Genomic DNA, 25,293 nt, shown 5'->3' with positions numbered 1-25,293 from the left:
CCCTGGTGAGTGTACACCCTGGTGTGTGTACACCCTGGTGAGTGTACACCTGGTGAGTGTACACCCTGGTGAGTGTACACCCTGGTGAGTGTACACCTGGTGAGTGTACACCCTGGTGAGTGTACACCCTGGTGAGTGTACACCCTGGTGAGTGTACACCCTGGTGAGTGTACACCTGGTGTGTGTACACCCTGGTGAGTGTACACCTGGTGAGTGTACACCCTGGTGAGTGTACACCTGGTGAGTGTACACCTGGTGAGTGTACACCTGTTGAGTGTACACCCTGGTGAGAGTACACCCTGGTGAGTGTACACCCTGGTGAGTGTACACCCTGGTGAGTGTACACCCTGGTGAGTGAACACCCTGGTGAGTGTACACCCTGGTGAGTGTACACCCTGGTGAGTGTACACCCTGGTGAGTGTACACCTGGTGAGTGTACACCTGGTGAGTGTACACCTGGTGAGTGTACACCTGGTGAGTGTACACCTGGTGAGTTTACACCTGGTGAGTGTACACCCTGGTGAGAGTACACCCTGGTGAGTGTACACCCTGGTGAGTGAACACCCTGGTGAGTGTACACCCTGGTGAGTGTACACCTGGTGAGTGTACACCCTGGTGAGTGTACACCTGGTGAGTGTACACCCTGGTGAGTGTACACCCTGGTGAGTGTACACCCTGGTGAGTGTACACCCTGGTGTGTGTACACCTGGTGTGTGTACACCCTGGTGAGTGTACACCCTGGTGAGTGTACACCTGGTGAGTGTACACCTGGTGAGTGTACACCCTGGTGTGTGTACACCTGGTGTGTGAAAACCCTGGTGAGTGTACACCCTGGTGAGTGTACACCCTGGTGAGTGCGTTAGTGTAGGTGTGGTGGTACAAGACATCACTGCAAGTCCGCGCAGGGACCCACGGTACAGCCAGCCAGGGCGGAATGCGCCCAATCATTTCCGTAGCGTGGTAGTGTAGTGCGTCTTGGCGGGGTAGTGGTCACACTGGCTTGAGAGAAAGGATTAAAGCCGTTACACCCTGTCCCCGACACCCCGTGTGACACCAACCACCAAAGTGTAAGCTCAGGGTTTGGGTGTAATTGTACTGATCTACAGAGGTGATGGTGTAGGTGTAGTACTGGGTGTAGCAGTGTACTGACCTACAGAGGTGATGGTGTAGGTGTAGTACTGGGTGTAGCAGTGTACTGACCTACAGAGGTGATGGTGTAGGTGTAGTACTGGGTGTAGCAGTGTACTGACCTACAGAGGTGATGGTGTAGGTGTAGTACTGGGTGTAGCAGTGTACTGACCTACAGAGGTGATGGTGGCTCAATACAATCCTACAAGGCCAACTGGATGATTATAGATAGATTATAGAGTGGACAGACGCGCAGGAATAATTCTGTGGCCCGGGTTCGATTCCCGCACCAGGCAGAAACAAATGGGCAAAGTTTTTTTCACCCTGAATGCCCCCTGTTACCTAGCAGTAAATAGGTACCTGGGAGTTAGACAGCAGTTACGGAGCTGCTTCCTGGGGGTGTGTGTATGCGTCGAATTTTTTTTAGTTAGTAGTTAGTAACAGTTGATTGACAGTTGAGAGGCGTGCCGAAAGAGCAAAGCTCAACCCTCGCAAGCACAACTAGGTGAATACAACTAGGTGAATATATATACACACACACTGGGTGTAGCCGACCGAGTTCAGAACCTTTTATACCACATATGTAAGACCAATCCTGGAGTATGCAGTCCCAGCATGGAGTCTGTACCTTAGCCCATTCGGGGCAGACAGATTCACTACAAACGACAAGAAGTGTGCAAGGAACTGAATAAGAAATTCCAGGAGGTCATCACTTTAGAGCAAGGGGAAGTTCCAGAGATAAAAGAGAGAATAGTTAACCAGGAACCACTAGAAGAGTTTGAGATTACCAGTGGGGCAGTAAGGAAGCTTTTGGTAGAGTTGGATGTGACAAAGGCTATAGGCCCTGATGGAATCTCTCCATGGATACTAATGGAAGGAGCAGCAGCACTGTGCCTGCTACTCTCCAAAGTGTATAACAAATCACTGGTAACAGGGGAACTGCCAAAAAATTGGAAGATGGCTAATGTAGTTCCGATATACAAGAAGGGGGATAGACAGGAGGCACTGAACTACAGGCCAGTGTCCCTAACCTGCATACCATGCAAGCTGATTGAGAAGATTGTGCGAAAAAAGCTAGTGGAACATCTGGAGTGAAGAAACTTTGTAACACAGCATCAACATGGATTCAGGGGTGGCAGGTCCTGCCTCACAGGGTTACTTGAATTCTATGACCAGACAACAAAACTCAGGCTCGAAAGAGAGGTGTGGGCAGACTGCATATTTTTGGATTGCCAGAAAGCCTTTGACACAGTATCACACAAGAGGCTATTGAAAATGTTGAAGATGCAGGCTGGAGTGAAAGGATAGGTACTCCAGTGGATAAGGGAGTACCTAAGCAACAGAAGACAGCGAGTCACTGTGAGGGGTGAGGCGTCAGATTGGCGAGACGTCACCAGTGGAGTCCCGCAGGGTTCAGTCCTTGGACCTATACTGTTTCGTATATATGTAAATGATCTCCCAGAGGGTATAGAATCGTTCCTCCCATTGTTTGCTGATGATGCAAAAATTATGAGGAAGATTAAGACAGAGGATGATAGTAGAAGGCTACAAGATGACTTAGACATACTGAATGAATGGGCCAACAAATGGCTACTAAAGTTCAACCCGAGTAAATGTAAGGTCATGAAACTAGGCGATGAAAACAGGAGGCCAGACACAGGATACCGAATGGTAAAATGAAGTACTTCTTGAAACAGAGAGAAAGATGTAGGAGTTGATATCACACCAAACCTGTCTCCTGAAGCCCACATAAAAAGAATTACGTCTGCGGCATATGCGAAGCTGGCTAACATCAGAACAGCGTTCAGGAACCTGTGTAAGGAATCATTCATAACCCTGTATACCACATGTGTATGACCAATCCTGGAGTATACGGCCCCCAGCATAGAGCCCGAACTTTTTCCAATTTCATCTTGTGCTTTACAAGATACGGGCTTCATGCTGGGGCCGCATACTCCTGGATTGGCCTCACATACGGGGTATACAAGATTCTTAAAGATTCCCTATACAAGTTTCTGAGGACAGTTCTGATGTTAGCCAGCCTCGCATACGCCGCCGATGTTATTCTTTCGATGTGGGCGTCAGGAGACAGGTTTGGTGAAACATCAACCCTTTGGTCTTTCTCTCTGTTCGTTTCGTGAAGGAAACGAACTTCATCTCCCATTCTGTATCCAGTGTCTGGCCTTTTATTTTCTCCCCCTAGTTTCATTACCTTACATTTACTTGGGTTGAACCTTAGTAGCCATTTGTTGAACCCTTCATTCAGTTTGCTTAGATCATCTTGTAGTCTCATACTATCTTCCTCAGTTTTAATCCTCCTCACAATTTTGGCATCGCCCGCAAACATTGAAAGGAACGAGTCTATTTCCTCTGGGAGATCATTTACATATATCAGGAACAGTATTGGTCCAAGAACGGATCCCTGTGGGACTTGAGATAACACTCAAGATTGCCCTTGACTCCACTGGTGACACCTCGCCACTCCGAGACCTCACCCCTCACAGTGACTCGCTGTCTTCTGTTGCTTAGGTACTCCCTTATCCAGTGGAGTACCTTCCCTTTCACTCCAGCCTGCATATCCAGTTTATGCACTAGTTTCTTATGTGGTACTGTGTCAAAGTTGTGTAATTACTTCAGTGTAGTTACAGGATGAGACCTACGCTCGTGGTGTCCCGTCTTCCCAGCACTCTTTGTCATATAACGCTTTGAAACTACAACTTGAAACTAAAAAAGTGTGTGTGTGTGTGTGCGTACTCACCTATTGTTTGCTTGCGGGGGTTGAGCTCTGGCTCTTTGGTCCCGCCTCTCAACTGTCAATCAACTGGTGTACAGATTCCTGAACCTACTGTGCTCTGTCTTATCTTTATTTAAAACTGTGTATGGAGTCAGCCTCCACCACATCACTGCCTAATGCATTCCATCCGTTAACTACTCTGACACTGAAAAAGTTCCTTCTAACGTCCCTGTGGCTCATGTGGGTACTCAATTTCTACCTGTGGCTCCTTGTTCGCGTCCCGCCAGTGTTGAATAGTTTACCCGGTCGATTTCCCTGAGGATTTTGTAGGTTGTGATCATGTCTCCCCTTACTCTTCTGTGTGTGTGTGTGTGTGTGTGTGTTTGTGTGTGTGTACTAACCTATTTGTGATAGATTAATTTATATAGTATACATAATTGTGGGAACCGACCTGTGAGATTTATATTTATTTAATTTATATAGAATTTATATTTACGTTAATTTGTATACTTCGATAGCAATTTGTATGATGTTAAGTGGACTGTATTTCTGCAATAATCTCACAAATCGATCCTCTACAGATTAGGGGGGTTTATATTGAATTTATATATATGCAGCCAATCAAACTACAGTATTAACTACACATTAGTGTACATTGAAGAGGTACCTTATCTTATTGTACAGCAGGCCTTAGTCCACCAGGTATAACCAGGATGTAGACACCAAATTATACTCTTTGAGGTAGCTTCCATCACCAAGTAACTGGTACACAAAGCATGCTTCCTCGTCTTGACCTGTCAAAAGGGCGCTAGCTATGAAGCCAGAATCCTAATATATGACAGCTGTATCAGAGAAAACACTGTACAAGGAACCATAAAGACCTAGGCTTAATTACCTTGTTTGAGTCGATCATTTGTGATCTAACAGGCTCACCCAATATCTACTGACATTAATGGCCATAAATGAAAGATAAACGGGTTTCGGAAAGACACTTCCCTTGAGATTGATGACAGCGTGTTGATGATGGCAGATCACTACTCTGATCTTCCATAACACTTCGTCCAAGAGAATTTATAGGAGCCGAATTTGCTCCTCGACTCTGTGGTCTTAAACAATAACAATGGCTGCCCACTCCCTCCTCACTGACGCTACTGGCCTACATTGTCCAGATGACAGTAAGTGATAGAAGGGTCACATTTACTCTATTTTAATTCTGATAAATAAGTTAATTTATATGAGATGTTTTTATGATGGTAAAGTCCAAAGACTAATGTATTGAAGAATAATTCCCACCATAATAGGTGGTGAATTTATAATAGTATGTGGTAATGATATTCCGTTTTCTATAGACGGAAATTCCACTACAAGTTACATTTTCTATGGGTTAACTTGTTTATACAACACAGCAATATTATTTGCCTGTATGATATTATTAAATGGTGTCGGATTTTCCGACAACAATAGAAGAAAATGAGTCGGGGAAGTCAGTACATTAGACAACCTGCGGCTACAGAGGCAGGGCCCAAGAGCTAATAGCTCGATCCTGCAGGTACAAAGAGTAAATACAAATATTAAGTACACACACACAAACACTAACAGTTTTGTAACAATAAACGCCACATAGTTCCCATAACACCACATTTTAAACGTCCCATCAATTATATTCCAATGAATAATTCCCAGGAAAGCAACAAGTATCAGTGAACAATGGAACACCTCCAACAAACCTCACTTCACTATAAATCATTGACAAATATACCGCGCCCGTTAACAAATATATTTTTGTCCAAGTATCCAACGTACACTCGGTCGTTTCGTTAATTTTAACGAAACATAATTGCGGTTATGTTAACAGTGAAAGCATAGAGAGAGGAATCATCCGGTTGTAAATAACGTATATTATTAAATTTCTTGTAATTATCTCTATTATGTCGACAAATAAATTTAGACTAAGTTGAATGTCAATAAATTTAAAAAATTATATATATTAGCATTTGTCTGTGGTATACCCATTAGGGAGGTGAATGGAGGTGGCATCTCATTGTCTCGTGTTGCTCACGGTAATAATTTCAGAATATCAGAATAATTTGATATTTTTGTTCCGATGTTAAAATTATTGTATTTTCTTTTTCTTCGCTTCTATATCTGTCAATTTCTCGCTCTCTGTTTGTCTCGTTAACTGTCTGTTCTTCCTACGTCTCTCTCTCTCTCTCTCTCTCTCTCTCTCTCTCTCTCTCTCTCTCTCTCTCTCTCTCTCTCTCTCTCTCTCTCTCTCTCTCTCTCTGTCTTTCTTTTCCTTTCCAGTTTTGTGGCTGATGTACTTTGTCACGTCTAGACGTACGACGGCATACAGGTATATTTACTAGCATTTTTCGCAATCCATCTTTGGTAATGTGGCCTCCGGGAGCCTGGGTAGCGCTTCCAGCCCGGCGGCCGCACCACACACCGCCTCCCAGACTCAGCCACAAAAAGATCCACTCTTCACTGTTGTCTGCAGACCTTGACGTCTTGGCGATAATGTCGGTACAACGGAACATCTGACACTTTTTGTGGTCTTAATGTATCATTGTGGCTCTCGCAGACTCACAAACACGCGTGCGCCCCCCCTCCCCCCCACACACACACATCGTGTGTGTGTGTGTTGTCACTACCGACACCGCGGCTCTAGTTTGAGTGACACCTGTCTGCCTCGCGCGCGCGCGCCCATAAATTGTGCCTCACAGGTCTAATAGAATTCTATGACCAAGCAACAAAAATTAGGCAAGAAAGAGAAGGATGGGCGGATATAATTTTTTTGGATTGTCGGAAAGCCTTTGACACAGTACCCCATAAAACGTTGATGCATAAACTGGAGAAACAGGCAGGAGAAACTGGTAGGACTCTCCAGTGGATAAGGGAGTACCTAAGCAATAGGAAGCAGAGAGATACAGTGAGGGGTAACACCTCAGATTGGCGTGAAGCCACCAGTGGAGTCCCACAGGGCTCTGTACTCGGACCTATCCTGTTTCTGATATACGTAAATGATCTCCTAGAGGGCATAGACTCATTCCTCTCAATGTTTGCTGACGACGCCAAAATTATGAGAAGGATTAAGACAGAGGAGGACAGCTTGAGGCTCCAAGAAGACCTGGACAAGCTGCAGGAATGGTCGAACAAATGGTTGTTAGAGTTTAACCCAAGCAAATGTAATGTAATGAAGATAGGTGTAGGGAGCAGGAGACCAGATACAAGGTATCATTTGGGAGATTAAATCCTTCAAGAATCAGAGAGAAAGACCTGATAAAGGGTTGATATCACGCCAGATCTGTCCCCTGAAGCTCATATCAAGAGGATAACATCAGCAGCATATGCCAGGTTGGCTGACATAAGGACGGCCTTTAGAAACCTATGTAAGGAATCTTTCAGAACTTTGTATGCTACATATGTCAGACCAATCCTGGAGTATGCGGCTGCAGCATGGAGTCCATATCTAGTCAAGCATAAGACTAAACTGGAAAAGGTTCAAAGATTTGCCACCAGACTAGTACCCGAACTGAGGGGTATGAGCTACGAGGAGAGACTACGGGAATTAAACCTCTGGTCACCAGGATACAGAAGAGTTAGAGGGGACATGATCATCATATACAAGATTCTGAGAGGAATTGATAGGGCAGATAAAGACACGCTATTTACCTCAAGGGGCACATGCACTAGGGGAGACAGGTGGAAATTGAGTGCCCAAATGAGCCATAGAGACATTAGAAATAATTTTTTCAGTGTCAGAGTAGTTAACAAATGGAATGCATTAGGCAGTGATGTGGTGGAGACTGATTCCATACACAGTTTCAAATCAGATTTGATGGAGCCCAGTAGGCTCAAGAATCTGTACACCAGTTGATTAATAGTTGAGAGGCGGGACCAGAGATCCAAAGCTCAACCCGCGCAAGCACAACTAGGTGAGTTGTACACACACACATGGGGGCCTCTTGGCTGAGTGGACAGTGCTTGGGGCTCGTAGTCATAATGGTCCGGGTTCGTTTTTCTGCGGAGGCAGAAACAAATGGGAAACGTTTCTTTCAACCTGGTGCACCTGTTCACCTAGCCGTAAATAAGGAAATCTCTCTCGTCAGAGAGAGATTTACCTGGGAGTTAGATAGATGCTACGGGCTGCTTCCTGGGGATGTGTTTGTGTGTGTGTGTGTGTGTTTTATTGGTTAGAAAGGCGGGGTCCAAGAGCTAATAGCTCGATTCTGCATATACAAATAGTAAATACACACTCACACGTGATATACGTATAATATCAATAATAATTCACAGTGTTGGGGGACAGGAAGCCAGAGTGTATTCATACACGTTTTGGCTTTTATCAAGGTCCACCCCCCCCCCCCCCAAGGCCGAATTACTGACCCCGCCCAGGGTGCAACCCCACAAGAAGCTGACTCACTCTTAAGTACCTACTCCCTGCTAGGTGAACAGAGGCATTGAATGAAAGGAAATGTGCCCAACCATTTCTGTCCCGCTCAATTCGAACCTGGAATATTCGATTGTGCGTCGAAAATGAACCCCGACTGTACTGCCGGTGACTGTATATCACCCACATACATATATCACCCACATACATATATCACCCACATACATATATCACCCACATACATATATCACCAACATACATATATCACCCACATACATATATCACCCACATACATATATCACCCACATACATATATCACCCACATACATATATCACCCACATACATATATCATTAATATACGTTAATGATCTTCCAGAAGGTATAGACTCATTCCTCTCAATGTTTGCTGAGATGTTAAATTACGAGAAGGATTAAGACACAGGAAGACTGCAAGAGGCTACAGGATGACCTGGACAGACTGAAGGAATGGTCCAACAAATGGCTACTAGAGTTTAACTCGAGCAAGTGTAAAGTGAAGAAGATAGGCATAGGGAGCAGGATGCCAAACACAAGGTACCAGCTGGGAGAGGAATCCTTCAGGTGTCAGGACGAGAAAAAGATCTGGGTTGTGGGGAAAGGCAAAATCAAATAACCGACATAAATGTTAATAACAACAGAAAACTAAACCAGACTCCAAAAATGTATATGATATCAGTCTACTGTGAGAGTTGGCCTCCAAACAAATACATATATACTGGGGTAGTGACTCAGAGAACAACCTTATAATATGTTATGTAGGACTCTAACTATTGAATAAGGGATTATTGAGCATAGAGAAAGAAAACTCAACTTTATTTTCATAAGTTAATAATAATTCCGTCTCTGCTTTCTGCGAATTATGAGTTAGCCTTAGTACACCACAAGTGTAGTGGCCCCGTGTTCTATAGATGACACATGCTGGTCCACGGGGCTGGCGTTACCTGCTCCTCTCCCTCAGTTGTTGCTCTGCCATTTATTTACAATTTCGTTAGGATTATAAAATACTGAGTATTTTTGTGGAGTTTTTTAAACTCATTCCTATGTTCCGACCTCTTGTTTCCTGAACTTTTATAGACTACACTATCTCTCTCTCTGTTCAAGGTGACACGCTTCCCTTGGGACCTGTCTACCTGGGAGGTCAGGTCGCAGACGTGACTGCCTCCTCTCTCTGCTTCCCTTTCCCAATGTTTATATATATATATATTAGTATATTTTGGTAGCAGTCTTTCCTGTAGACATATTTTATTAAATATGACCGAAAAAGTAAGATTAATAATTCTAACACGAATTTTCTCAATCTTTCGTACATTATGCTTCACTGTTGGAGGTAAATCAAAAATCACTTCTCCAATAAAAATGAATTTTGGAGAAGTGATTTTTGATTTACCTCCAACAGTGAAGCATAATGTACGAAAGATTGAGAAAATTCGTGTTAGAATTATTAATCTTACTTTTTCGGTCATATTTAATAAAATATATATATATATATATATATATATATATATATATATATATATATATATATATAATATTATATATATATATATATATATATATATATATATATATATATATATATATATATATATATATATATAATCTCCTCAACATCAGATGGCCTGGTTAAGGAAATTCTACCTGACACCCTGAGTGATGTAGCGGGGATACAGGACCCCCACTACACGGACTGCGACACGAAATGGGGTGCCATGGCAGACCCAGCACTCAGACCAGCCATGCCGAAAGCCAAGAAACAATCCAGTTGGGACAGCCCCATTGTAGACAAAGAAGCCACAGCTTTGCTGGAGGCAGCAACAACCCCCAGTGATCGTGCACGCCTCACAGCTGTGCAGGCTCCCCATGCAGGGGACTTCCTTTTGGCAGTCCCTATGTCTGCGACAGGCACACGTCTTGATCCGCAGGAGCTCCGTTGATCCGCAGTTGCTCTGCGTTTGCTGCCCCTATCCACACTGTTCACAGGTGTATTTGCGGCGAGGCAGATGCTGACGAATATGGATTGCATGGCCTGCACTGTGGAAAATCTGGTGGTTGGCACTCTAGACACGACGAAGTCAATGACATCATTAAAAGAAGCCTTGCCTCTGCTCAGTGTCCAGCGGAGAGAGAGCCCCGCAACCTACTGAACCGTGACTCTGTTAGCTTTGCCAGCCGACCAGACAGAATCACACTGCGACCGTGGAAGGGTGGTAGAAAGTTGGCGTGGGACTATACTTGTGTATCCACCCTGGCAACCACATACATCAACCTCTCTGCCGGCCAAGCAGGAGCCGCGGCGACACACAGAGAAAGACACAAGTTGCTCTGCGTTTGCTGCCCCTATCCACACTGTTCACAGGTGTATTTGCGGCGAGGCAGATGCTGACGAATATGGATTGCATGGCCTGCACTGTGGAAAATCTGGTGGTTGGCACACTAGACACGACGAAGTCAATGACATCATTAAAAGAAGCCTTGCCTCTGCTCAGTGTCCAGCGGAGAGAGAGCCCCGCAACCTACTGAACCGTGACTCTGTTAGCTTTGCCAGCCGACCAGACAGAATCACACTGCGACCGTGGAAGGGTGGTAGAAAGTTGGCGTGGGACTATACTTGTGTATCCACCCTGGCAACCACATACATCAACCTCTCTGCCGGCCAAGCAGGAGCCGCGGCGACACACAGAGAAAGACACAAGTCAACCAAGTACAGGCAATTAGATCATCGGTACAACTTCGTTCCAATAGTGTCTGAGACCCTAGGCCCATGGGGAGAGAGTGCAAGAAGGTTTCTTAAGGATCTTGGTTCCAAGCTCATTGACACTACAAGCGACCCTAGAGCGGCACGTTTTCTCTTTCAGCGCCTCAGTGTCGCGATCCAGACGGGGAATGCCCATGGCATCCTCGGTTCCTGCCCGGCGTCGGAGGAGTTCGAGGAAATCTACAGCCTCTAGGAAGCGAACCTTTTCCTGTGTCCTTTTAATATTCATTTTTTGAATAAAATCAGATATGTAGCTGTATAACCTTGCATAATAAAGTGTACACCATTAAAAAGGGGGGTGGTAGGAGAAGCGAACACTCTTACGTGTTCATGTATATATATATATATATATATATATATATATATATATATATATATATATATATATGTGTGTGTGTGTGTGTGTGTGTGTGTGTGTGTGTGTGTGTGTGTGTGTGTGTGTGTGTGTGTGTGAGTGTGTGTGTGTAGTTGTGCTTGACAAGGTTGAGCTTTGCTCTTTGGTCTCGCCTCTCAACTGTAATTCAACTGGTGTTCAGATTTGTTAGTCTATTGTGCTCTATCGTATCTTTACTTGATACTGTGCATGGTGTCTGCCTCCACCACATCACTGTCTAATGCATTCATTCCATTTGTTGTGGTAGATATGGTAATGGTGTTTACTTTCATCACCATCACTGTCATGACCATCATCACCACGACCACCACCACCATCACCATCAACACACAACAGCGTGGCACCCCTACCAGGTACCAAGAATGCCAAACTCTCCTGCTTACTTGCAGAGCCGCCCAAGGCCTTGACGGACTGCAACGTGACCCTGGTCGGGGTCACCAGGATGGAGGTCAAGTGTGATGACCCCGCCCACGCCCGTGACCCTCACGCCCACGCTGACGCCGCCCACGTTCACTCCCCGAGTCTCAGCTTCGTCAGGTCGCCCCAAGCCAGCAGCAGAGCCAACCTGGAGGTAGGGGTGGGTTGGAGGGTGAGTTGGAGGGTGGGGGGTGTTGCTGGTGGTGGGTTGTGAGGGAGAGGTCTTGGTGGTGGGGGCTGTAGTAGCAGCAGTAGTGACGGGGGGCTGTAGTAACAGCAGTAGTGGTGGGGGCTGTAGTAGCAGCAGTAGTGGTGGGGGCTGTAGTAACAGCAGTAGTGACGGGGGGCTGTAGTAACAGCAGTAGTGGTGGGGGCTGTAGTAGCAGCAGTAGTGGTGGGGGCTGTAGTAACAGCAGTAGTGACGGGGGGCTGTAGTAACAGCAGTAGTGGTGGGGGCTGTAGTAGCAGCAGTAGTGACGGGGGCTGTAGTAACAGCAGTAGTGGTGGGGGCTGTAGTAGCAGTAGTGACGGGGGGCTGTAGTAACAGCAGTAGTGGTGGGGGCTGAAGTAACAGCAGTAGTGATGGGGGGCTGTAGTAGCAGCAGTAGTGGTGGGGGCTGTAGTAGCAGCAGTAGTGGTGGGGGCTGTAGTAACAGCAGTAGTGACGGGGGGCTGTAGTAGCAGCAGTAGTGGTGGGGGCTGTAGTAGCAGCAGTAGTGGTGGGGGCTGTAGTAACAGCAGTAGTGACGGGGGGCTGTAGTAGCAGCAGTAGTGGTGGGGGCTGTAGTAGCAGCAGTAGTGGTGGGGGCTGTAGTAGCAGTAGTGGTGGGGGCTGTAGTAACAGCAGTAGTGACGGGGGGCTGTAGTAACAGCAGTTGTGACGGGGGGCTGTAGTAGCAGCAGTAGTGGTGGGGGCTGTAGTAGCAGCAGTAGTGGTGGGGGCTGTAGTAACAGCAGTAGTGGTGGGGGCTGTAGTAACAGTAGTAGTGGTGGGGGCTGTAGTAACAGCAGTAGTGGTGGGGGCTGTAGTAACAGCAGTAGTGGTGGGGGCTGTAGTAACAGCAGTAGTGGTGGGGGCTGTAGTAACAGCAGTAGTGGTGGGGGCTGTAGTAACAGCAGTAGTGACGGGGGGCTGTAGTAACAGCAGTAGTGGTGGGGGCTGTAGTAGCAGCAGTAGTGACGGGGGGCTGTAGTAGCAGCAGTAGTGGTGGGGGCTGTAGTAACAGCAGTAGTGGTGGGGGCTGTAGAAACAGTAGTAGTGGTGGGGGCTGTAGTAACAGCAGTAGTAACGGGGGGCTGTAGTAGCAGCAGTAGTGGTGGGGGCTGTAGCAACAGTAGTAGTGGTGGGGGCTGTAGTAGCAGCAGTAGTGGTGGGGGCTGTAGCAACAGCAGTAGTGACGGGGGGCTGTAGCAACAGCAGTAGTGACGGGGGGCTGTAGCAACAGCAGTAGTGGTAGGGGGCTGTAGTAACAGCAGTAGTGGTGGGGGCTGTAGCAACAGCAGTAGTGACGGGGGGCTGTAGTAACAGCAGTAGTGGTGGGGGCTGTAGTAACAGCAGTAGTGGTGGGGGCTGTAGTAACAGCAGTAGTGGTGGGGGCTGTCGTAGCAGCAGTAGTGGTGGGGGCTGTCCTAGCAGCAGTAGTGGTGGGGGTTGTAGTAACAGCAGTAGTGACGGGGGGCTGTAGTAGCAGCAGTAGTGGTGGGGGCTGTCGTAGCAGCAGTAGTGGTGGGGGCTGTCGTAGCAGCAGTAGTGGTGGGGGTTGTAGTAACAGCAGTAGTGACGGGGGGCTGTAGTAGCAGCAGTAGTGGTGGGGGCTGTAGTAACAGCAGTAGAGGAAACATATATAAGTAATAGTTATAGTAACAAGTGAAGTGGTTCAACACTTCCTGCATTAATATTAAGTTGTCCTGTTGTTTGTAAATATAGTAAATGGTGCTGGCACTCTCGGAGGAGAGGCAATGAACCCCTGCTGATGAGAACAGTGAGGTGCTGCTAGGGGCCTGGGATGCTGCTGCCTCTCATGGCATTATCTCCTTACACATCCCGCGTTGGTAAATGTAGCTGTGTATCTGGTGGCAAATAAGTGCACCAGTAACCCGTATATCGACTTTATTGTTTACATCATGTAACGTATCTCTCTTTTTACTCCTTTACGCACCTTCTTAGTACAGGTAAACAGTACTCCTTAATGTTCTCTTGTTTTCTCTATACCATGATACGTCCATCTCCCTAGCTCCTTGCCTGCATTTTCCTCTCCTGAGTCTTCCATCTCCACTTCCACCATCCCAGTCCTCCCTCTCACCAACACTTTCTCCTTCATGGTTGTGCTCCCTCTGCCTTTTCCACACTTCTTAATTTTATCTCTCTCCATCTAGGTGGTTCTCCCCCAGCTATCTCTCACCCGGTATCCTGTGACCCAACAGGTCTGGTCTGGAGAGACACTGGTGGCGAATGTCAGTGAAGGACGACCTCAGTTCTCAGTACGAGGTCTACCTCCGTCGACGCAGCTGCGCCTTGTGCTGTATACGGCTACGCCCCACGCCCGCTCCACGCCCTTGTACATGTACACCCGCACTCTCTCCCCCACCGTAGTACACTTCACAGGTATGTGCATCACTTGTTAGTGTCACGTGTTTTGCATTAAACCTCTCCCTGCAAGATGACCAGTGGGACCAAGCAACGCTCCCAGTTAGACTCGGGGGTATAGGTATTCGCAAGGCGACACAGTTGGCATTGCCCGCATTCTTATCCTCGACCAGTGCTACCAGTGAATTAGTGAATGAAATACTACCAGAATACCTCAGAGACTCCATTGGGATTCATGATCCCAAAGTTACTGAAGGAGGCGGCCAGTGGGACAATCTTGCCAGCACTCGCCGTCCAACTTTTCCAAACGATGGCAAACAGGACATAATGGGATAGCCCCTTAGTGGAGGACATCGCCACAGTATTGCTGGAGGCAGGTACTGGGAAGGACAAAGCACGCCTCCTAGCTGTACAAGCCCCCCATGCCGGGGATTTACTGTTGGCAGTCCCTAATTCCGCCTTAGGCACCCGCCTGAACCATCGGGCCCTAAGTATTGGTGATACCCTGCACCTTGCCGCCCCTATCTCCACCGAACACCGGTGTATTTGCGGCCATGCACGGGCAGACCAATACGGCAGCCATGGTCTCATCTGTCGTAAGACACAGGGAAAGATTGCCAGACATGAAGCAGTCAATGACATCATCAAGAGAAGTTTGGCTACAGCTGGGTGTCCAGCACAAAGGGAACCTCAGTTGTGCAGACCTGACAACAGCCAGAAACGCCCAGATGGAGTCACCCTGCAGCCATGGAGGGAAGATAAACAGGTCGTATGGGATTACACGAGTGCGTCTACATTGGCTGATACCTATATACTTCACTGTATAGCTGAGGGAGGTGGGGCGGCCACCTTCAGGGAGACCCAGAAAACTAACAAGTTCCCGGACCTAGAACGTTGTTACAGGTTCGTGCCGATAGGCTCTGAGCCTCTGAGCGCCTGGGGTAACTGTGCACTTAAGTTCCTAACAGAGGTGGGAGAGGAACTCACTAGGCAAACTAGAGACTCAAGAGCGGCCAGTTTCCTGTTCCAGCGCTTCAGTGTCGCGATGCAGAGAGGAAATGCTTATAGTATCTTGGGCACGCACGCATCCTCCGGAGAGCTGGATGAGGTCTTCCAACAGTGATTGTTATATGTGTGTGTGTAGGAGACGTAGGAGACGTAGGAGTAGGAGATGTAGGAGACGAAAATGTTTGTGTTCAGTGAGAATCCACAAGGTCTTCTATGAATACCCTTTATTCTCTTCTCTGAGGCTATGGGTCATTACAATTGCATCCAGAGTTGGTACCTATATGTGTGAATATATATATATATATATATATATATATATATATATATATATATATATATATATATATATATATATATATATATAACTGAAAACTCACACCCCAGAAGTGACTCGAACCCATACTCCCAGGAGCCACGCAACTGGTATGTACAAGACGCCTTAATCCACTTGACCATCACGACCGGACATAATGAGGTGATAGCCGAGGCTATTTGAACCACCCCACCGCCGGCACTCGGATAGTAATCTTGGGCATAGCATTTTACCAAATCACCTCATTCTTTGGGGCACACGTGAGGAACACAAATGCGAACAAGCCTGAATGGTCCCCAGGACAATATGCAACTGAAAACTCACACCCCAGAAGTGACTCGAACCCATACTCCCAGGAGCCACGCAACTGGTATGTACAAGACGACAAGACGCCAGAACGCACTTCTCAGCCTACTATGCAAGGCCTAATTTGCCTAATAAGCCAAGTTTTCATGAATTAATTGTTTTTCGACTACCTAATCTACCTAACCTAACCTAACCTAACTTTTTCGCCTACCTAACCTAACCTATAAAGATAGGTTAGGTTAGGTTAGGTAGGGTTGGTTAGGTTCGGTCATATATCTACGTTAATTTTAACTCCAATAAAAAAAATAACCTCATACATAATGAAATGGGTAGCTTTATCATTTCATAAGAAAAAAATTAGAAAAAATATATTAATTCAGGAAAACTTGGATTATTAGGCAAATCTGGCCTTGCATAGTAGGCCGAGAAGTGCATTCTGGCTACTAGGTACGACATATATATATATATATATATATATATATATATATATATATATATATATATATATATATATATATATATATATATGATAGAGAGCCAGATAGGGAGTGATAGAGATGAATAAAGTAGAAGAAATAATCACCGTCTACAATAAACTAGATGTTAGCAAGACATCTCCATGTGTAGGCCACTAGATGGATGGTGGGCCTCAGGTTAGGTCAGGTAAATGTACTACCAGACAGTTGGTGGTGTGGTCAAGCACGTTGCCTGGTGAACACACATGAACTGTGCGCAATAGTTTGGCCTGTGAAGCGCGCCTCATCCAAGCTCTGTCAGTTGCATGTGTTCCCTGGGGACAGATTCACGAAGCAGTTACCCAAGTACTTACGAACGTGTACATCTTTCCTCAATTTTTGACGGCTTTGGTAACATTTATTAAACAGATTAACAGCATGAAAACTTCCCAGTTAACTGCTGTTGTTGTTATAAACAGCCTCCTGGTGCTTCGCAGCTCATTAACTGTTTAATAATTGTAAACAAAGCCGCCAAAAATTATAAAAAGATGTACATGTTCTTAAGTGCTTGTGTAACTGCTTCGTCAATCTGGCCCACATCTTTTCTCAATCTTTGGCGGCTTTGTTTACAATTATTAAACAAGTAATGAGCTCCGAAGCACCAGGAGGCTGTTTATAACAATAACAACAGTTAATTGACAAGTTTTCATGCTTAAAAAGTGTTTAATAAAGAGTTATAAACTCTTTAATAAATGTAACCAATGCCGTCAAAGATTATGTACACGTTCGTAAGTACTTGCGTAACTGCTTCGTGATTCTGGCCTGAACAAGGGACTCGAGGTATATGCCACTGATAAGGATGTAATGGGTAAGTGGTCTATCATAAGTGGTATTGGATAGGTTGTCCAGTATTGGTGGTATTGGTTAGTTATACAGGATAGGTGATATTGCTTAATGGTTTTTGTAGCACTGGTTATTTAATTCCGGATAGGAGGTACTCTTGACCAGACCACACACTAGAAAGTGAAGGGACGACGACGTTTCGGTCTGTCCTGGACCATTCTCAAGTCGATTGAGAATGGTCTAGGACGGACCGAAACGTCGTCGTCCCTTCACCTTGTAGTGTGTGGTCTGGTCAACATACTTTAGCCACGTTATTGTGACTCATCGCCTGCATAGGAGGTACTGGATAAGTGGTACTGAATAGATCGTACTGGATGAGTGGTACTAGATAGAGCAAATTAGATATGAAACACTAGATAAGTGGTACTGGATAGGGCAAACTAGCTATGAGGCACAGGTTATGCATCGCGGGATAGTCAAGATGGTATAGGTGGCACTGACGTTTCCTATCCTGACCCTTCACAGCGTCCCCATCCACTCGTCCACCACCCACGGAGGACTACCCAGCCACCCACGACCTGCTGGACGCCCTCGGGTGGGAAGTGGTGGGCGGCGTGGGCGGCGTGTTGCTGGCGGTGCTGCTGGTGGCGGCCGTGGGCGTGCGAGTGTGGGCGCGGAGGAGGACGACTCCTGCGGCGCGGGACACCAACAGTCAGGAGGAACAACAGCTGCACCAACACCACCACGCCTCCATCATCACCACCGCCTCGGGTGAGAGTGAGGGAGAGAGTGAGGGAGAGCAGGAGGGAGGGAGAGCAGGAGGGAGAGCAGGAGGGAGAGAGTGAGGGAGAGCAGGAGGGAGAGAGTGAGGGAGAGAGGGAGGGAGAGCAGGAGGGAGAGCAGGAGGGAGAGAGTGAGGGAGAGAGTGAGAGGGAGGGAGAGAGGGAGGGAAAGCGGGAGGGAAAGCGGGAGGGAGGGAGAGAGTGAGGGAGAGAGGGAGGGAAAGCGGGAGGGAGGGAGAGAGTGAGGGAGAGAGGGAGGGAAAGCGGGAGGGAGGGAGAGAGTGAGGGAGAGAGGGAGGGAGAGAGAGGGAGGGAGAGAGAGGGAGGGAGAGAGGGAGGGAAAGCGGGAGGGAGAGAGGGAGGGAGAGAGGGAGGGAAAGCGGGAGGGAGAGAGTGAGGGAGAGAGGGAGGGAGAGTAGGAGGGAGAGAGTGAGGGAGAGAGGGAGGGAGGGAGAGAGAGGGAGGGAAAGCGGGAGGGAGAGAGTGAGGGAGAGAGGGAGGGAGAGCAGGAGGGAGAGAGAGAGTGAGGGAGGGAGGGAGAGAGAGGGAGGGAGAGAGAGGGAGGGAAAGCGGGAGGGAGAAATATTTGGAGGAAAAACTGTCAAAAGGGTCAAATATTATACATACATACATGAATACATATAAATATAGCATCTGGGAGTGATATAAACAGAGAGAAGGAGAATGATAGGTGATTGGGCAAAGTTTCCTTTCATCTGATGCCTCTATTCACCTCGTAGTATAAGGGTACCGGGGACTTTGACAACTGTTGTCGACTGCATTCTGAAGATTTTCAGTTTTTTTTTTTTTGCAGGGATATTCCTGCGCGGGCCCTAAGCCTCTGGCTGGCTCACTAAGTGTTGCTTGTTTCTGTTTTACTTGGGCGGAGTATGAGTATTTATGACTCGTATGGTCGCTTCAGTAAGATTTTGCCCCATGTGTTTAACAACTTCTTCTGCTCTGTTGAATCTAAGTTGAAATCTTAATGGGTTTATAACTGTGCGTTGTGTTAGATAATGTTCCAGTGGTCTGTTGTTGCTGTAACTGTGCACTGTGTTAGGTAATGTTCCAGTGGTCTGTCGGGCATTTCTCCACAGTGCTGACATTTCCTCTCATCTTCCGGAACCTGTAAGCCTATTTCCCATGCACATGGGTATCCAAGCCTGATGCGATGTAAGTGCACTTCTGTTGTTCTACTGCTCCCTTTCATCAAAATAAGTGGTTCGTAGTTGGTTGAATTCGTTTACCAACCCGCAGATCCTGATGTTGCGGTTCCAGGAGGTCTTCATAATAGAACGAGGTGAAGTCACTGCGCTAGGAGAGGTGGCAGTATACCTAGCGGCCTTGGAAGGGTTCGAAATTACAAGAGATGAGGTCAAGAGGCACCTGTTGGATCTGGACGTGATAAAGGCTGTTGGCCCGGACAGAATTTCACCATGGGTATTGAAAGAGTGTGCAGGACCGCTCTGCTTGCCACTCTCCATAGTGTATAGTAGGTCACTGGAAACGGGAGACCTACCAGAAATATGGAAGACGGCTAATGTAGTACCAATATACAAAAAGGGCGACAGACAAGAGGCACTGAACTACAGGTCAGTGTCCTTAACTTGTATACCATGCAAGGTGATGGAGAAGATCGTGAGAAAAAACCTAGTAACACATCTGGAGAGAAGAGACTTCGTGACAACCCATCAACATGGGTCCAGGGAGGGTAAATCTTGCCTTACAACCCTAATAGAATTCTATGATTAGGTGACAAAGATTAAGCAAGAAAGAGAAGGATGGGCGGACTGCATTTTTTTGGACTGTCGGAAAGCCTTTGACACAGTACCCCATAAGAGGCTGGTGCATAAGCTAGAAAAATAGGCAGACATAACTGGCAGGGTATTCCAGTGGATACCTAAGCAATAGGAAGCAGAGAGTTACAGTGAGGGGTGAACCTCAGACTGGCGTGAAGTCACCATTGGAGTCCCACAGGATTTTGTACTCGGACCTATCCATGTTTCTGATACACGTAAATGATCTTCCAGAAGGTTCATTCCTCTCAATGTTTGCTGATGATGCCAAAATTATGAGAAGGATCAAGACAGAGGACAGCATGAGGTTTCAAGATGGCCTGGACAGACTGAAGGAATAGTCAAACAAATGGCCATTAGAGTTTAACCCGAGCAAATGTAAAATAATGAACGTAGGTGCAGGGAGCAGGAAGCCAGATTCAAGGACCATACCATCTGGGCAGGTCTTTGTATCTGGACCGTTAATCTGTATAAAATCCTATGATAAACAGGGAGGAAGACCTCGGGGTTGATATCACGCCAGACCTGTCCCTTGAAACCCACATCAAGAGGATATTATCAGCGGCATATGCCAGGTTGGCCAACAGAAGAACTACCTTTTGAAACTTGTATTATGAATTATGCAGAACCTTGTATACTACATATGTCCGACCAATCCTGGAGTATGCAGCGCATGCGTGGAGTCCGAATCTAGTCATGCACAAGACTAAATTAGAGAAGGTTCAAAGGTATGTCTTCTGACTTATATCAGATGTGAGGGGTATTAACTAAAAAGACTACAGAAACTAAACCTCACGTCGCTGGAAGACAGATGAGTTAGGGAAGACATGATCACCACATAAACTATTCTCAGAGAAACTGATAAGTAAATAAAGCTTGATTATTTAACACAAGAGCTCATGAACAAGGGGACACAGGTGGTAACTGAGTACCTAAATGAGCCACAGAGTCATTAGAAAGAATTTTTTCAGTGTCAGAATAGCTAACAAATTTATTGCACTAGGCAGTGATGTGGTGGAGGCTGACTCCATACACAGTTTCAAATGTAGATATGATAGAGCCCAGTAGGCTCAGGAATCTGTACACCAGTTGATTGACAGTTGAGAGGCGGGACCAAAGAGCCAGAGCTCAACCCCCGCATGCACAATTAGGTGAGTTAGGTGACTCACACAGGTCCTCGCAGCGGAGCGAACAGCCAACCGGTCCTCGACTCGTGTCCATTACATCCAGCGGTCGACCCCACAGACGCATTCATAAATTTTTTCATGTTGTTTATTCAAAACTGGAATTTTCTCAAATATAAATTAATATTATAATATATTAGCATATTGTGCATATATAGGCATAGGTTAGGTTAGGTTAGGTGTTTAGGTTCTGTTGGCGATTATTTGTATTTGTAGTACGTGGGTGAAGCATTTATAGCGTTGTGATTCGAACAAAATTCGTCAGTGAAACACTTGTTCCGGATATGTTCGAACGTCAGCAGTTGTGAGTCGTGTGTAAACCGCTTTTCATTCATAAACAGGGGGTTTGGCGGGTGCATGGAATGGTCTTTGGGTCTTTGTTTGGAGGACGGGTAGCGAACAACGCTCTGGAATTGTAGTCCTAAAGGCCCGGGATCGATTCTTGGTCGAGATAGAAACAAATAGGCAGAGTTTCTTTCACTTTGTGCCGCTGTTCACCTAGCAGTAAATAAGTACCTGAGAGTTAGACAGTGGCTTCGGGCTACTTCTTGGAGATGTGTGTGTGAAAGAGGAATATGTAATAGATAGATGATGAAAAATAGGTCGGGAGTATGTTAGACAACCAACGGTTAGAAAGACAGGGTCCAAGAGCTAACAGCTCCTGTAGGTACAAATAGTAAATACTAATTGTAAACACACACACACACACACACACACACACACACACACGCACGCACACACGCACACACACACACACACATACACACACACACACACAGGGAAATGGGACAGGAGTCATTGCTGTAAACAACCGATAGCTGGAAAGGCGGGATCCAAGAGTCAATGCTCGATCCTGCAAGCACAAATAGGTGAGTACAAATAGGTGAGTACATACACAAATTCAGGTCAGCAAATCAACAATGAATACGGAACAATACAGTAAGCTAGGTAGGTTTCTGAATGAAATAAATTAGTAAAAGTTATTTTCATGAACAGCATTTTTGTTAAGCAGATACCAACTACAACGAGACAGGTGAGGGATAAAGGGAAAGTACTATGGAGTATTCATTAGAAAGTATGTAACTAAGGAGGACAGGGAGGCAGCAAAGTGAATCAGGGATGAAAAGCAAATGACAAATGCGAGGAAGTCAGAAAATACAGGAGTTGTTACATTCTTGTACAGCCACTAGTACGCGTAGCGTTTCGAGCAGGTCCCTGGAATACGATCCCCGCCGCGAAGAATCGTTGTTACAACCAAGTACACATTTTACTGTTGCGTTAAACAGAGGCTACAGTTAAGGAATTGCGCCCAGTAAATCCTCCCCGGCCAGGATACGAACCTATGACATAGCGCTCGCGGAACGCCAGGCGAGTGTCTTACCACTACACCACAGAGACTGTGTGGCACAAGAACGAACCAACTATACACTAGCGCTTACTGCGAGGACAAATAGTGGGACTACCCATCCTAAAGAGGCACCCATAGAAGGGAGTAGGCAGGAGTGACTAGAACATCAATCACCCCTTTCCCAATCACGAGTGGAAATGCAGCAGAGGAACAACTACCCGTCGGGAAGGAATGAGGTGGGTGGGGGGGGGGGGGGAGTTTCAGAGATAAGAGAGGAAATATCTAACCAGACACCACTAGATGAGTTTGTGATTACCAGCGGGGAGGTGAGGAAACATCTGCTAGAGTTGGATGTGACAAAGGCTATAGGCCCAGATGGAGCTTCACCATGGATACTGAAGAAAGGAGCAGAAGCTCTGTGCCTGCCACTCTCTATGGTGTATAACAAATTACTGATGACAGGTGAATTGACAAAAATTTAGAAGACGGCTAATGCAGTCCCGATTTTCAAGAAGGGTGATAGACAAGAGGAACTGAGCAACATGGCGATGTCCCTAACCTGTATACCATGCAAGATGACGGAAAAGTTTGTGCGAAAAAGCTAGTGGAACATCTGGAACGAAAGAACTTTGTAACACAACATTAGCATCGGTTCAGGGAGGGCAAGTCATAACTCATTAGACTAATTTAATTCTATGACCAGACAACAAAAATCAGGCAAGAAAGAGAGTAGTGGGTAGACTGCATATTTTTGGATTGCCAGAAAGCCTTTGACACAGTATCACATAAGAGACTTGTGCACAAGCTGGAGATGCAGGCTGGAGTGAAAGGGAATGTACCCCACTGGATAAGGGAGTACCTAAGCAACAGAAGACAGTGAGTCAATATGAGGGGTGAGGTCTCGGAGTGGCGAGACGTCACCAGTGGAGTCCCGCAGGGGTCAGTCCTTGGACCTATACTGTTTCTGATACATGTAAATGATCTCCCAGACGGTATAGAATCGTTCCTCCCATTATTTGCTGATGATGCAAAAATTATGAGGAGGATTAAGACAGAGGAAGATAGTAGGAGGCAACAAGATGACCTAGACAAACTGAATGAATGGTGCAACAAATGGCTACTAAACTTCAACCCAAATAAATGTAAGGTAATGAAACTAGGTGGAGGAAATAGGAGGCCAGACACAGGATACCGAATGGGAGATGAAGACATTCATGAAACGGACAGAGAGAAAGATCTAGGAGTTGATATCACACCAAACCTGTCTCCTGAAGCCCACTTCAAAAGAATAACATCTGCGGCGTATGCGAGGCTGGTTAACATCAGTGCTGCCTTTAGAAACCTGTGTAAGGAATCATTCAGAACCTTGTATAACACGTATGTAAGACCAATCCTGGAGTATGCACCCCCAGCATGGAGCCCGTACCTTATCAAGCAAAAGACGAAGCTGGAAAAAGTTCAGAGGTATACCATTAGGCTAGTCCCAGAACTAAGAGGCATGAATTTTGAGGAAAGGCTGGGTTAACTGCACCTCACGACATTGGAAGACAGAAGACCTCGTGGAGACATGATCACAACATATAAAATTATCAGGGGGAATTGACAGGGTAGACAAGCATGGATTATTTAACACGGATGGTTCACGCACAACGGGACACGGGTGGATGGTGAGTACCCAAATGAGCCACAGAGACATTAGAAAGAATTTTTTTAGTGTCAGAGACTCCATACACAGTTTCAAATATAGATATGATAGAGCCCAGTAGGCTCAGGAATCTGTACATCAGTTGATTGGCAGTTGAGAGGCGGGACCAAAGAGCCAAAGTTCAACCACCGCAAGCACAAGTAGGTGAGTGCAACATGGTGTGTACACACACACACACACACACACACACACACACACACACACACACACACACACACACACACACAAAATGGGTGTCTCGCGGCTGAGTGTACACCACTCTGGGGTCGTAGTATTAAGGGCCTGGTTCGATCCCTCGGCAGAGGCGGAAACAAATGGTCAGAGTATATTTCAGAGAGAGAGAGAGAGAGAGAGAGAGAGAGAGAGAGAGAGAGAGAGAGAGGGAGAGAGAGTGAGACAGAGAGAGATCTCACCAATTAACACACACACACAAACAGTATTTTTACATGCTCTGGTAAGCGCTTTTTCTCTCTTGACGTAAATGGCTGAAAGCGATTCAGAAAACATCCCAACCCAGAAAAATATATGATTGTCAGAAGCCAGAATGTAATACACTAGAGTGAGGAGACATTGTCAGCATGGTGAGGGGATATTCTAGCATGGTGAGGGAACATTGTAGCATGGTGAGGGGATATTCTAGCATGGTGAGGGGATATTCTAGCATGGTGAGGGAACATTGTAGCATGGTGAGGGAACATTCTAGCATGGTGAGGGAACATTCTAGCATGGTGAGGGGATATTTTAGCATGGTGAGGGGATATTTTAGCATGGTGAGGGGATATTTTAGCATGGTGAGGGGATATTTTAGCATGGTGAGGGGATATTCTAGCATGGTGAGGGGATATTTTAGCATGGTGAGGGGATATTCTAGCATGGTGAGGGGATATTTTAGCATGGTGAGGGGATATTTTAGCATGGTGAGGGGATATTTTAGCATGGTGAGGGGATATTCTAGCATGGTGAGGAAACATTCTAGCATGGTGAGGAAACATTCTAGCATGGTGAGGGGATATTCTAGCATGGTGAGGAAACATTCTAGCATGGTGAGGGAACATTCTAGCATGGTGAGGGAACATTCTAGCATGGTGAGGGAACATTCTAGCATGGT

At 46.2% G+C, this 25,293-nt stretch overlaps 1 protein-coding gene across 1 annotated transcript in view; it reads left to right on the top strand.

Annotated features, from left to right (window-relative positions):
- Positions 1-25,293, top strand: part of LOC123745894 (uncharacterized) — a 715,884-nt gene that overhangs the window by 662,607 nt on the left and 27,984 nt on the right. The window contains exons 9-11 of the mRNA XM_069317722.1: positions 11,831-12,012; positions 14,283-14,463; positions 17,896-18,141. Coding sequence (XP_069173823.1) covers positions 11,831-12,012; positions 14,283-14,463; positions 17,896-18,141 — 609 coding nt within the window. The remainder of the gene's footprint in view (positions 1-11,830; positions 12,013-14,282; positions 14,464-17,895; positions 18,142-25,293) is intronic.

Source organism: Procambarus clarkii, chromosome 88 (genome assembly GCF_040958095.1).
Source record: "Procambarus clarkii isolate CNS0578487 chromosome 88, FALCON_Pclarkii_2.0, whole genome shotgun sequence".
Classification (NCBI taxonomy): Eukaryota; Metazoa; Arthropoda; class Malacostraca; order Decapoda; family Cambaridae; genus Procambarus; species Procambarus clarkii.
The sequence above is the reverse complement of the archived record's forward strand: the minus strand, read 5'-3'. Positions and strand labels throughout refer to the sequence as shown.